Below are 14559 nucleotides of genomic sequence, written 5' to 3'. Positions count from 1 at the left end.
CTCGTTTTTCATGGGGTCCTCTGAAGTAGCGAAAATTTCATTGTAACCACTCTGTATATCCCTTGTTCACTGACCCTATCCCTTAAGTGGCGCTGGTGCTACATTCCCCTTGGTAGAACCAGTCCTATTGAGACATCAAAGATAGCAACATCTGTGACAATGAAATTTTGACGATAGCCTGGAGGTTTGCTTCATTAGCCTAACGATGAACAGTGTTAGCGTGAGTTCTGCAGTTTCATCAGAGATGGCGGTGATAGATTCTCCCCACCCGACCCCATCTTTGCGTGTTCTGGTCCTCCGTTCTTTCCCCTACTTACGGCTCAACAAGGCCCCACTGTACTTTACAACATTTCCTCTACATCATGAACGTTTTGATTTTCACGCACCATCAGCATAAACATTACATCCTAGCAGCATGAAACATCATTACTGATTACATTTTAACTATTGTCTAAAGTCATCTACTTTTTTTAAAAACATCATAAAATTATATCGCGATGAGCATTGGTAAAAACAGATTTTGTTTTCATGTGGTTCACACAGTGAAAACTTTGTTAATCATGGAAAAACCTTTGGCAGAAGAGCGATTTTATCCGCTGCCAGCCTGCCCCCTGGGGGCAAATGAAGAAACAATAAAAACGAGAAAGCAGCTGATGTGGAGCAGCCCTTGGCCACTGCCGTCTCTTCCCGCTGCTCCAGCACGGTCTTTGACTCGTTTGGAATTGGTCGCCGCCAGGTGATTGCCTTGATTTGCATGAAGTAGCCTTTCTAGATGGACACGTGGCTATCTCCTATATTCAAGCGATACTCTTGAGTAGTAGCTGAAACCTACTGAAGATATTTCTCGTGGGAAAATACATCTCTTGAGCTTAATACTATGCGGTATGACGTCTCTATCAAGGTATGCCAAATTTAGTTATTGGAAAAACACTTCTTAAAACAACTAAAAAGAATCATTTTTCTGTTATTAGTGCGTTGCACCACTTACACATTTTCTTTAAACATAAGGTAATTAAGATCTTTCATTTTTGGGAGACGAGTGATCTTTTCATTACAATCGAAAATATGTAATGCAAAGTACGTGGCTGCAACTTACATGAGGAATATTATGAAGTGTTCGTGTGCCACAGTGACTCGTGTGGAATATGTTTACTGTTTGAATTGCAGCATTTTGTCCACACTCTTGAAAACGCTTAAGTTAAAAAAAAAGAAAGAATGCTATCCGCTGAACATATGTAAGCGTTTGTGACTGTTTCAGTTTATATCTTATTAATGCCGGCACATTAGCATATTTTTGCTATCCGCACAAGATTTAAAATGGAGCAAAATAAGAAAATATCCCATAAATGGAAAAGTTAGTCATTTCAAGATGGGGATGGTAGTCCAAATGCGTCATTGGCATTAACCAAAGCTTTTTCTCCTGAGTAACAAATCCATCGGGAGCATTTCAACCCTTTTAAAACTTGCCAAGTGGGTGTTGGTGATACCTAAGTCTGCAGGCTTTCGTGACCATTGTCACTGAAGTTAAAACCTTCTGTGCTGTTACGCTGCGTCACGTTTCTTCTAAACTACCGAAGTTTCGACTCCTCTATTGGAATGTTCTTCAGAATGTTGTGGTGCCCACTGTTGATTGTACAACAATCAGCACTGATACTACAAGACCCTGATGAAGATCCCAGCAGAGGGGACAAAAAGTGCATCGTTTAGAAGAATGACGCCGCCTAACAACCTCGAAGATTGTAACTTCTGTTTGTGATATGATTCTAAAGTCGAAGCGCAGAGGAACAAACACAGCTAAACGAAGACCAGACAGACTTCCTGTTCTGAAGGGTAGGGGCCGTCGACCACTGCGGGGGGTAGCTGAAAAATGATCAAAAAAATAGCTTGAAATCTGCGGAAGGGCGAAGTTCCAAAGGGCTACCAGCACTCCACCTAGTACAGTGACTGTGCGCAGGGAATAAAAAAACAAAAAACAAAACAAAAAAAAGGATCGCGCAGCTCTTCATAAGCCATGCATTTCAGTAGTCAACGCTGAGCGATGTTTGGAGTCGTGTAAAATGCGGCCCAGGTGGACTCTGGAGGAATGGAAAGTGATTTGGAATAAATGAATCACGCCGTATACTGTGGCAATGCGATGGAAGTGTTCGGGTTTGGCGATTGCCTGTAGAATGTTGCCTTCTATCACCTATTGTGTCGCCGGCCGCGGTGGTCTCGCGGTTCTAGGCGCGCAGTCTGGAACCGTGCGACTGCTACGGTCGCAGGTTCGAATCCTGCCTCGGGCATGGATGTGTGTGATGTCCTTAGGTTAGTTAGGTTTAAGTAGTTCAAAGTTCCAGGGGACTAATGATCACAGCAGTTGAGTCCCGTAGTGCTCAGAGCCCCCCCCCCCCCCCCCTCCTATTGTGTCAACAGTGAAGTACAGAGGAGATGGTGTTACAGTATGGCGGTATTTTTCATGGTTGTGGTGTGGTTCCCATGTCGTGATTAAGAATACGGCACGGAACACTTCACACAATAGGGGAATAATTCAAAGACGACGATTATTTATATTAGCATGAAAGCACACCCCATCGTAAAGCAGCATCTGTGAAGCAATGATTTGTGAACAATATCGTTTCCGAAATCGACTGGCCTTTCCAGAGTCCTCACCTCACCTGAAGACAATGGGACACCATTAGGTTGATTTAGAACGTCGATTTCGCTCTAGACTCCAGCGTCGAACATCGGTAGCCTCTCTGGTTTCGGTTCCTGAGGGAGAATGTTCTGCTATACCTCCACAGACATTTAGAAACCTAAGTGAAAGTGTTCCCAGCAGAGTTAATAAAAGATGAACGGCCGACACACCGCGTATTGACGTCCACTAACAGGTGTCCGGGTTCTTTTGATCAAGTAGTATTATAGAAATGAACCGACTGGTATCTTTAGCATTCTACTCTGTTTAGCTAACACAGCTTATGATCGCTCGCGCAGGTGCTGATGCGGAGCGGAGAACAGTGGAACAAGCAGGCGGTTCCTGTCCTCGGTGACGGCGGAGCTCATGAAGTAAACGGCTAGTCAGAAGCAAAGTCCAGAGCTTAGCTGAAGTCACAAGCGTGCAGAAACAGTTCAAGGAGTAATGTGTATCAAATAATGAAAACAGAGGCAAGACCAATCACTCCACTAATCAATGGCGCCTATCGAAGGGTTCAATGGAACAGGGAGACTGGGGGACACGTGCCAGGCCTCGTTGTTTGCTAGCACTCTCGCGTGAGTAGACCGTCCCGTTGCTCCTGCGACGGTGCCCTCTCCGGGTGCGAGCTGTGGTCATGGTATGAAGCGCGAGTATCTCTGGCCTTTCTTCCGTATCAGTCCCCAGACTGGGCGGGGAATCCGAATGACTGTCGCGCACTAAGCTGTTAGGGAGTTTAAAGTTTTTAACTACAGAGGTCAAAAGAAATGTTTCTTATAGCTTTATTGTGAATACTGGACGTAATGGGAAAAGGAACTGATTTTGTTGTGTTAGGTACCATCCTATGAAAACATAAATAAGGAAGACAAAAACATGCCCACTTGATAAACATAAACTAAAGAACAAAAACAAAACCTTAGGAAAGATTCCACTGCAAACACTACAGTTTCTTCTCAGTATTATCTTACATAACACATTGTGTGTGAACTAACTGACCCTTCTAGTAATTGGAGACATTTCTGACAGCGGTTACATATATTTCTTACCAGTCTGTGCAGATAAGCCTGTGGGATATTGTGCCACTACTCCACAGAGGCCTCTATGACGCCAAAAACATCTCATTACAAACCGCCCGTTTTAGCATGACCCATGGTTCCTGAATGCAAATGAGGTCAGGAGAATATGGAGGACATTTCATCTGGTGGATTCTCTGGTCCATTAGGAAGATGTTTACAATATTGGGCGATGGAAGTTTGCATTGTCTTCCTTCAGCATGAATCACGCCCCAAAATGTTCAACAAATGGAAACGCAATGCATCCAAAGATACGGTACCGACACTTCGACTCAGTGATCCTCCTATGTATTGGCACAAGGGGTGTCCTGCATCCATACATGATTCCTTTCCAAAACCTTACTGGTCTGTCACGATAAAGGTGGCTGTCTACGATACAGTTACGGTGCAAATGATGTTTTTCTCGTTGCTCCCACACAGGAATGTATCAGAAAAGAGCGTTGTGCCCCACCGAGAGTGGTTTGGTGCCCTCGTGACACTATTCCGTCTCCGAACCCGATTTAGAGAACGAGACTTGAAAGGTGGTCTGACACGTAGTGCCTCCTCATAGAACCTATTGCGCATCATTTGTGGCGACACGTGGACTCCCGTAGCTGCTTGGAACCGCCGCCGTACATGTATATTACTGCGTTGAGGATTTCTGCTCGCTGTCATACTGAGATATCGGTCCTGCACACCTGTTGTTTTTCCGCCGCCGAAACTTCTGTGGCTATCGTCAACTGATCCCTACGCTAGAAACTTTTTTCAGATTCTAGAGACATCACTTTAATCACTGAGGTACTCGTTCCCTGCTCCTTACATAGTGACTGTTAAGGAGGCTGTGATCGTACTTTGTTGTCCGAACCATTCTGAACTCTCGTAATGTGAGACAGCACCATTACTGCAATGCTATAGACTGCGCACACTGTCCCCTCACGTAGAAACATGTATTGTTTCCGCTAGAATTACATTACAAACAAATCATACTATAGATATCATAACGTACTGAATTTCTGGGTTACAACGTTCAGCGTGAAAGTTTCGGCAATATGCAACGTTTATTTTAACCACTGTAAAAACTGCCTATGAAAGCATGTAAATTGTTAAAATTTAAAATTTTAAAGAGTATTAATTTAAAATTTATTAACAATTTACATGATATCCTATCCTGTTTTAATTAAAAAGTTTTAGTCTAATTTTGGACAGCTGTTTGCCAGGAACAATGTTCCAAAAGATATCAGGGGGTTGTATATTTTCTGTCGTTCGCAGCAACGTATATAGGAGATGGTGTGATTTGTCCGCCAGGTAGATGAGTCGGCGCGAGTGCGAATGGCAGAGACAGGCTACTCACTGCTGGAGGTCCCGCAAGCCGTCGGGCAGGTCGCGCAGGCAGTTGGAGGAGAGGTCGAGCAGTGCCAGCCGGTGGAGGCGCAGCAGCGGCGGCGGCAGCGCGGCCAGCGCGTTGTGCGCCAGCGACAGGGCGCGCAGCCCGCGGCAGCAGGGGGCGGCGGCCAGCGCCTCCAGGTCGCGCAGCCGGTTGCGCGACGCGTCCAGCTCCAGCAGCGACGCGCCGCACAGCAGCGCCGCCGGCAGCGACTCCAGCGCGCCGCCGCTCACGTCCAGCCGCGACGGCTGCGCCGCCTCCTCCGTCGCCTGCCGCACCCACGAAAACAGTCCGTACCCTCTGTCTGCGAGGTGTCCACGACGTATCCAGACACATGCGTGTATTTACCAAACAAATCACCAAATATTGCCGTTCTTTTTAACTTACGAGACTGTCCCTCTGTCTCTTAGCTTTCGTGAAACACTCATTTGCGATTGCATCTTTATCAGTCGATTAATTAACCAATAACTCCGCCTTCTATATTTTATATTACACGAATGAATCTATGTCTTTTTCTGTCAAACATTCATTTTGTCAACTGCCGTATCCCATTTTATAGCATGTTTTAAATTTTTACTCTCATGTGACTGAAGATCAGCGACTTGTTTCCGCTGGCAGCCACGCCCCCCCCCCCCCGCCCCCTCCAAAATAGCTCAAATGGCTCTGAGCATATGAGACTTAACTTCTGAGGTCATCAGTCGCTAGAACTTCTTGTTGTTGTTGTCTTCAGTCCTGAGACTGGTTTGATGCAGCTCTCCATGCTACTATATCCTGTGCAAGTTTCTTCATCTCCCAGTACTTACTGCAACCTACATCCTTCTGAATCTGCTTAGTGTATTCATCTCTTGGTCTCCTTCTACTATTTTTACCCTCCACGCTGCGCTCCAATGCTAAAAACTTGTGATCCCTTGATGCCTCAGAACATGTCCTACCAACTGATCCCTTCTTCTTGTCAACTTGTACCACAAACTTCTCTTCTCCCCAATTCTATTCAATACCTCCTCATTAGTTACGTTAGCACCACATTTCAAAAGCTTCTATTCTCTTCTTGTCCAAACTATTTATCGTCCATGTTTCACTTCCATGCATGGCTACACTCCATACAAATACTTTCAGAAACGACTTCCTGACACTTAAATCAATATTCGATGTTAACAAATTTCTCTTCTTCAGAAACGCTTTCCTTGCCATTGCCAGTCTACATTTTATATCCTCTCTACTACGGCCATCATCAGTTATTTTGCTCCCCAAATAGCAAAACTCCTTTACTACTTTAAATGTCTCATTTCCTAATCTAATTCCCTCCGTATCACCCGACTTTATTCGACTACATTCCATCATCCTCGTTTTTCTTTTGTTAATGTTCATCTTGTATCCTCCTTTCAAGACACTGTCCATTCCGTTCAACTGCTCTTCCAAGTCCTTTGCTGTCTCTGACAGAAGTACAATGTCATCGGCGAACATCAACGTTTTTATTTCTTCTCCGTGGATTTTAATACCTACTTCAAATTTTTCTTTTGTTTCCTTTACTGCTTGCTCAATATACAGATTGAATAACACCGGGGACAGGCTACAACTCTGTCTCACTCCCTTCCCAACCGCTGCTTCCCTTTCATGCCCCTCGACTCTTATAACTGCCATCTCGTTTCTGTACAAATTGTTAATAGCCTTTCGCTCCCTGTATTTTACCCCTGCCACCTTTAGAATTTGAAAGAGAGTATTCCAGTCAACATTGTCAATAGCTTTCTCTAAGTCTACAAATGCTAGAAACGTTGGTTTGCCTTTCCTTATCCTATTTTCTAAGATAAGTCATAGGGTCAGTATTGCCTCACGGGTTCCAACATTTCTGCGGAATCCAAACTGATCTTCCCCTAGGTCGGTTTCTACCAGTTTTTCCATTCGTCTGTAAAGAATTCGCGTTACTATTTCGCAGTAGTGACTTATTAAACTGATAGTTCGGTAATTTTCACACCTGTCAACACGTGCTTTCTTTGGGATTGGAATTATTATATTCTTATTGATGTCTGAGGGTATTTCACCTGTCTCATACATCTTGCTCACCAGATGGTAGAGTTTTGTCAGGACTGGTTCTCCCAACGCCGTCAGTAGTTCCAATGGAATATTGTCTACTCCCAGGGCCTTGTTTCGACTCAGGTCTTTCAGTACTCTGTCAAACTCTTCACGCAGTATGGTGTCTCCCATTCCATCTTCATCTACATCCTCTTCAATTTCCATAATATTGTCCCCAAGTTCATCACCCTTGTATAGACCCTCTATATACTCCTTCTACCTTTGTGCTTTCCCTTCTTTTCTTAGAACTGGGTTTCCATCTGAGCTCTTGATATTCATACAAGTGGCTCTCTTTTCTCCAAAGGTCTGTTTAATGTTCATGTAGGCAGTATCTATCTTACCTCTAGTGAGGTAAGCCTCTACATCCTTAAATTTGTCCTCTAGCAATCCCTGCTTAGCCATTTTGCACTTCCTGTCAATCTCATTTTTGAGACGTTTGTATTCCTTTTTGCCTGCTTCATTTACTGCGTTTTTATATTTCCTCCTTTCATCAATTAAATTTAATATTTCTTCTGCTACCCAAGGATTTCTACTAGCCTTCGTCTTTCTACCTACTTAATCCTCCGCCGCCTTCACTGCTTCATCCCTCAGAGCTACCCATTCTTCTTCTACTGTATTTATTTTCCCCATTCATGTCAATTGTTCCCTTATGCTCTCCCTGAAACACTGTACAACCTCTGGTTTAGTCAGTTTATCCATGTCCCATCTCCTTAAATTCCCACCTTTTTGCAGTTTCTTCAGTTTTAATCTACAGTACATAACAAATAGATTGTGGTCAGAGTCCACATCTGCCCCTGGAAATGTCTTACAATTTAAAACCTGGTTCCTAAATCTCTGTCTTACCATTATATAATCTATCTGATACCTTCTAGTATCTCCAGGATTCTTCCACGTATACAACCTTCTTTTATGATTCTTGAACCAAGTGTTAGCTATGATTAAGTTATGCTCTGTGCGAAATTCTACCAGACGGCTTCCTCTTTCATTTCTTAGCCCCAATCCATATTCACCGACTATGTTTCCTTCTCTCTCTTTTCCTACTGAAGAATTCCAGTCACCCATGACTATTAAATTTTCGTCTCCCTTCACTACCTGAATAATTTCTTTTATCTCATCATACATTTCATCAATTTCTTCATCATCTGCAGACCCATTTGGCATATAAACTTGAACTACTGCAGTAGGCATGGGCTTCGTGTCTATCTTGGCCACAATAATGCGTTCACTATGCTGCTTGTAGTAGCTTACCCGCACTCCTATTTTTTTATTCATTATTAAACCTACTCCTGCATTACCCCTATTTGATTTTGTATTTATAACCCTGTATTCACCTGACCAGAAGTCTTATTCATCCTGCCACCGAATTTCACTAATTCCCACTATATCTAACTTTAACCTCCCCATTTCCCTTTTTAAATTTTCTAACCTACCTGCCCGATTAAGGGATATGACATTCCACGGTCCGATCCGTAGTACGCCAGTTTTCTTTCTCCTGATAACGACGTCCTCTAGAACTTAGTACTTAAACCTAACTAATCTAAGGACATCACACACATCTATGCCCGAGGCAGGATTCGAACCTGCGACCGTAGCGGTCGCTCGGCTCCAGACTGTAGCACCCAGAACCGCACGGCGACTCCGGCTGCCCCACCCCTCCCCTTGCCCATATACGGCGAGGGAAATGAGACGACAATAAAGAAAAAAAAATCACTCATCCACTTCCCACACCTTTTCTTCCTAGAACACCCTCGGTTCTGATGCATCAGTCACAAAATCCACTCCAGCGACCTAATTTCCCATACACTAATAACGAATCCAGGTAACGTGCTGAGCCTCTAGATCCATATTCCACCTCCACGCCTTATCCATCCTAACCCGAAGCAATTTTAACCAACTCCCACTACTCAACGACGAAATAGGTCCCGATATTTACTCCTCTTTTCATCCCTAATCACAACTCTCCACCTGAAACCATCCTCCCGTTTTCTCCTTCTCTCTTCATCCACCTTGTTGAATTCTAGTCACAACCTAATGGTATACATGGCCTCATAGTCACGCTCATCATCGCACCTAAATCATTATAATTTTTTCATGTGTCACCTAGTATCAGCATAAAACCATGGCATCATTCAAATTCATCAGTGATTATAATGTAACTGTGATATAAAACACATGAACCAAATAGTTGCGCCGGCCGGTGTGGCCGTGCGGTTCTAGGCCCTTCAGTCTGGAACCGCGTGACCGCTACGGTCGCAGGTTCGAATCCTGCCTCGGGTATGGATGTGTGTGATGTCCTTAGGTTAGTTAGGTTTAACTAGTTCTAAGTTCTAGGGGACCGATGAGCACAGATGTTAAGTCCCATAGTGCTCAGAGCCAAATAGTTGCATAAGCACTTCAGCTACTAGAAAGAACCAATTCACTTTTCTAATAAATCAAGGCCTGTCGGATTTCTCTTCCCTCCCCTCCTCCAAACACCAACAGAAATGTACGGTACTTCTTGGTTTCTGGCTGTGTTTGAACTTCTTTTAATTTATCATGGTTTAATTTATGATTTTGGACATTTATAAATTTTTCTAGTACTCGGGCGCTACTGTATCATATACATAGTTTTCAGTTTATACATCGCTAGTTACTTATGCTACAATATTATACCATGAATATTAGATTTCCAACAAATAATAATAAAAGCGTATGAAACAAAATATCTCTTGTTCTTATTTTAGAAAGTAATTTTCATGTTGTTCAAGAAACTTATTTCTATTTACATTTTTATTCATTTAACGATCGACACCACATCAGTTTTATAACGAAACAAACGAACTTTAGAAATATTCATCTTATTTTGTTATCTATGTTAATGTCTGGCATTACCACAATTATCTAAAATGACTTAAAGTTGTGAATTATAGTCATTAATTTGAAACTATATTAACAATAAAAAGCAGAAGTTACCTAGACATTAATTTCAGCTATAAAACTTTCTGGAAGCTTCCAGAACAATTATCAATTCACATACAAGCTGTAATGGATGTAAGTGCACATATTACTATTGGTGACTGAGGACGGCGTACTGAACATCATTGCATCAATATCCACGTCATATGCAGAGAAAAAATTACAGTCATTGCAAGTCGTGTGTTTTTATGTTGAGTTGTACCTCCAAGTACATCTGGCAAGAGTAAGCCATTAATGCTGATTTTCCTCTGAGTAGCAAGTCAGGTGTTGATGTGTGAAGGCAAAACGGTTAGTCTATACTGACAGGTGTAGTCCACTTAGTGGTGCAGTTATGATCATACTGAAAACAACAGGTCGTAAGATTTATTACTTGTTTGTGGGAAAACTGTTCAGTACAGAGAAAAGCAACCAACACACTAATCTGTATACATATTAAGATACTACACGTAAAAGTATCTGATTTATACCCTGTATACTATCTGGCTTGGCATCAAATGCGTGATTCTCACTCTGACACTCGTTCTTCATATGAGATTATGAACATGCTGTGAAGATCTTTCATTTGTGTGGCTAGAAAGATAATGCATCGCTTCATATCTTTTATGTGCGTCCAGATTTTATATTTTCATTGTGATTTTGGACAGTGTTTGTGATTGGAATAGATGATGTTAAGTGGTAACAAAACATCGGTTTTTGCAAACAAGAAGTTACACTTCAAGCTTGTCATTTACGAACCCCACGACCTATTGAAATGTGTTTATGGTATATCATACAAATATGAAGATCCCTGGACACAGAAGCCACATCCATGTTGAGTGAATAATTGACAGTATCTGTGGAGATTACGCTCCGAAACTTTAGTAATAAACATTGCTACCAAAGTAATTAAGTAATTACCACTCGTGCAGTGACACCAGTTTTTAATAATTTCAGTGTAAATAATTGAGGGAGGATGTTTACATCTTATGACGGTATTGAGGATGTTTGTGGTAGTTGGCTGCTGGGTATCCTTCCGAACGCCAAGTCTTTTTAGGTACACTGCCTGACAAAAAATAAGGAAAGTGAAGGACGCACAAGACATCATAAGATGTCAATGTAACTTCACACACGTACACACCTTCAACAGGTATGTCAATCATTAGAGTTGCAATTCCTCGTAACGGAACGGCCAACAGAGTCCATTAGTATTGTTAGTGTTCAGTGGTGTTACGAGGCCTGTTAAGAGTCCATAATTTCAAAATACTTATTCTGGTACCTTAGCACTCAACACCAACTCCCTACCGCTTTCAGATTCGATTTTCCCGACGTCGTCTGTATGATCTACTGCGGCCAAAGTAGGTATTCAGGTGGAGGAAGTTACTTCTGTCTGGAGCTGATGGGTCATTCTTACCCTAGTCCTCCTAAATGGGTTGTGGAGGACACCTAAGAGACTGGCTGAAGGGTGAGTGATTTTCCGCGGACGTCAGGTCTGTTCTAGCACCGGCTGGGAAACAATATTTCAAAATCCCTGGCATCAGGCAGTGCATTGCTGTGGAGTGATTAGCACAAGAGGGAAATGCTAACCTGCTTGCGGCTATTGACGAACGAAACACGCCTTCTCACCCCCTCAGATTCAGTGATAAGATGGCCAGGTGGACAGCCCATCAAAATCTGAACACGGATCAAATATGAAAACAGGAAGAAGGTGTACTGAACTGTGAAAAAAAGAAGCAGAATAGAAAAAGAGAAAGGTCCAAGCTCAAGTTATGCTTCACTGAGCAGTTAGCAGAAACCATGCTGTCGTGCTTATATGATCACGGTGTGCGAAGAGGAAGAGCCGTGATCAATACATGTTTCTCGCGAAATTGTAAACTCTTCGTCTGGACATTGGCATGTCTACTAGCTGCATTCAAATTTATCTCTGTGTCGTGGTCTAATGTCCGTTTGCCACAGCGAGGTGTAATGAAGGGATTCCAGATGTACGTACCTCCTACTTGTTCTACACAAGTACCAAATGTTAAGATTTTTGCGTTCCGTTTTGGAAGTTTTGACTCTTGAATTCCTCTATTGTGACATAGCTCACATCCGTATATTTGTTGTTCATTTCTGTGTGAGGTCTATGCGGAATCTCGCCTGCTCTCACTATTCATCGCGTTTACATTCGACGGTAATATATTCTTACTACATGACTCACATTCCACAACAAACGTGTAGTATGAAAACAGCCAGGACTACAGAAGCTGAACTGTCGAGCCAGTGACCGGACGGACGTTTATAAACTTGGGAAAAAAGGAAAATATGCTGCACAAGGGAGGTTTGAACACAACAGGAAGCATTTGTGTGGAACTGCTTGCGATAATTTTTTGTCTAAACGTCGTCACAGATGATGAAACATGGGTTTAATCAGTTCGAAGGAGCAACAAAACGGCAAATCCATGGAGTGGCGCCACACCACCTCTCCTCCGCAAGAAATGTTCACAGCCACACTCTCAGCTAGTAAAGTTATGGCAGTGGACTTTTGGGACTCAGCACGAGCTATTCTGTTCCCTCATGGCGCAAAGATCAATTCTGAATTGTATTGTGCTACCCTCAGGAAATCTAAGAAACGACTTAAGCGTGTTCTTTGTCACAAAAAGTGCAAACTAACTTCTCCTTCTCCATGACAACCCAAGACCTCGCACAAATCTACACACCCGAGAGAAGCTCATAAAACATCATTGCACTGTTCTTGCTCATCCGCCACACAGCCAGCCCTGATCTTGCATCTTCCGATTTCCATATTTCCATCTGTTTGGCCCATTGAAGGATGGACTTCGCTTGTATCAGTACATGGATTATGGGGACGTTCTTGATCCAGCAAGAGGTTTGCTCCGATGTGACCAATGGAGTGGTACCATTTGGGCATAAAGGCCCTCCCACTAAAGTGGCGTAATGCCGTCGCATTGAACGGACATTATGTTGAAAAATAGGATGTTGTAGCCAAAAAGAGTGGGGAATAATATGGTGTATTGGTACCAGAATAAAAGTAATCTGCTTTCAGGAAAAAATGTGTTATATTACTTATTAAACACCCTTCGTAGTTATCACAATTTGATTTTATAAGAGAACAATCATATTGGCGAATTTCTCAGCTTTTAAATGAGGAAATACGACTAACTTAACGTCAAATTAATTCGGTCAGACTGTCGTATACTCGAAGTTCTGACCTCGCAAAGTGACCACAGTCGATACATGTTCTTCCGTTAACCGCCTACTTCAGACTGCTCTTTACGATCTTTCGCTAGGCGGCAAGGGACCCAGCGGGCACACACCTTTGACTACACCACCTGGTGGACGAGTGCTTCAGCATTACCAATGGCGTCATCCAATTGTGCAGCAAGGTGTTTGTGATCCGTCGATCATCTCGAACGAGAGTGTCTGCACGTTCCAGCATTGCAGCAGACACAGTTGTGTGCGGCCAGTCAGAACGCGACGATCGGACAGGTTTGCACGACCTTGTTCCAATGATGACAGACCCCTCGCCCAACTACTCACCGTTCTTTTGTTCACTGCTAGGTCGTAATAGCCATTCTGCAAGCACCTATGAAAATCTGCACTGATCTTCTGCCAAAAGAAACTCTATGACAGCTCTCTGCTTGGAACTCACCCCCGTTGCTGACGCCATTTCGTAGACTACGTGTAGCGCTGCCATCAGTAGGAACATCATGAAACCATATGGGCTGAAGCGGAATATTTCACCATTTCCCACAAAAAATTCTGCGTTTTTTCAATCTAAACTCACAGAGAAAAAAAAGAGCTGTTTTACTTATTGAATGCCTCTGGTACCATATTGGTGTAATGGTTGTAAGTATAGTGGCGTATGCTTTCGTAAAGGTGTGGCTAATACACAACATAATGGAAGGAGAATGTAAGAGAGAATATATTCTGGAGGATTTCTGTTGTAAATGTCAATGACTAGCCTCTAATAAATTGCCCGCATCACTTACAGGAAGTGGAGTGTGAATACACGTAATAGCACTTCAAGAGGTTAACATTCAAACTTATATGTGACATGTACTATATAGAGCCATATCTAAGATCAATCACAAACTGAGCACATAATTTGTCGACCCGATCAACGAAAGGTAAGATCGAACACTGTATGTTGTTATTGTGATTGGTTACAGACTACAGATTTTTGTTAGTTTTGAAGAATATAAACCAAAAAGAAATTAAGTTTTCGTTAATGAGTAAAAATTACCAAGTCTGTCCTTTCACGTTATTTAAAATTGTATTTGAATAATTTACGAAGCGATTACCGAGCAAGGTGGCATAGTGGTTAGCATACTGGACTTGCATTCGGGAGGACGACGGTTCAAACCCGCGTCCGACCATCCGGATTAAGATTCTCCGTGATTTCCCTAAATCGCTTCAGGCAAATGCTGGGATGGTTCCTTTGAAACGGCACGGGG

General features: G+C 42.8%; 1 protein-coding gene across 1 annotated transcript in view; it reads right to left on the bottom strand.

Annotated features, from left to right (window-relative positions):
- The window catches only part of LOC126322142 (protein phosphatase PHLPP-like protein), a 413563-nt gene that overhangs the window by 240896 nt on the left and 158108 nt on the right, over nucleotides 1–14559 (bottom strand). Inside the window, exon 6 of the mRNA XM_049994260.1 lies at nucleotides 5072–5373. Coding sequence (XP_049850217.1) covers nucleotides 5072–5373 — 302 coding nt within the window. The remainder of the gene's footprint in view (nucleotides 1–5071; nucleotides 5374–14559) is intronic.

Source organism: Schistocerca gregaria, chromosome 2 (genome assembly GCF_023897955.1).
Source record: "Schistocerca gregaria isolate iqSchGreg1 chromosome 2, iqSchGreg1.2, whole genome shotgun sequence".
In the NCBI taxonomy this organism is placed as follows: Eukaryota; Metazoa; Arthropoda; class Insecta; order Orthoptera; family Acrididae; genus Schistocerca; species Schistocerca gregaria.
Note: the sequence above shows the minus strand (reverse complement) of the source record. Positions and strands in the feature narration are given on the sequence as shown.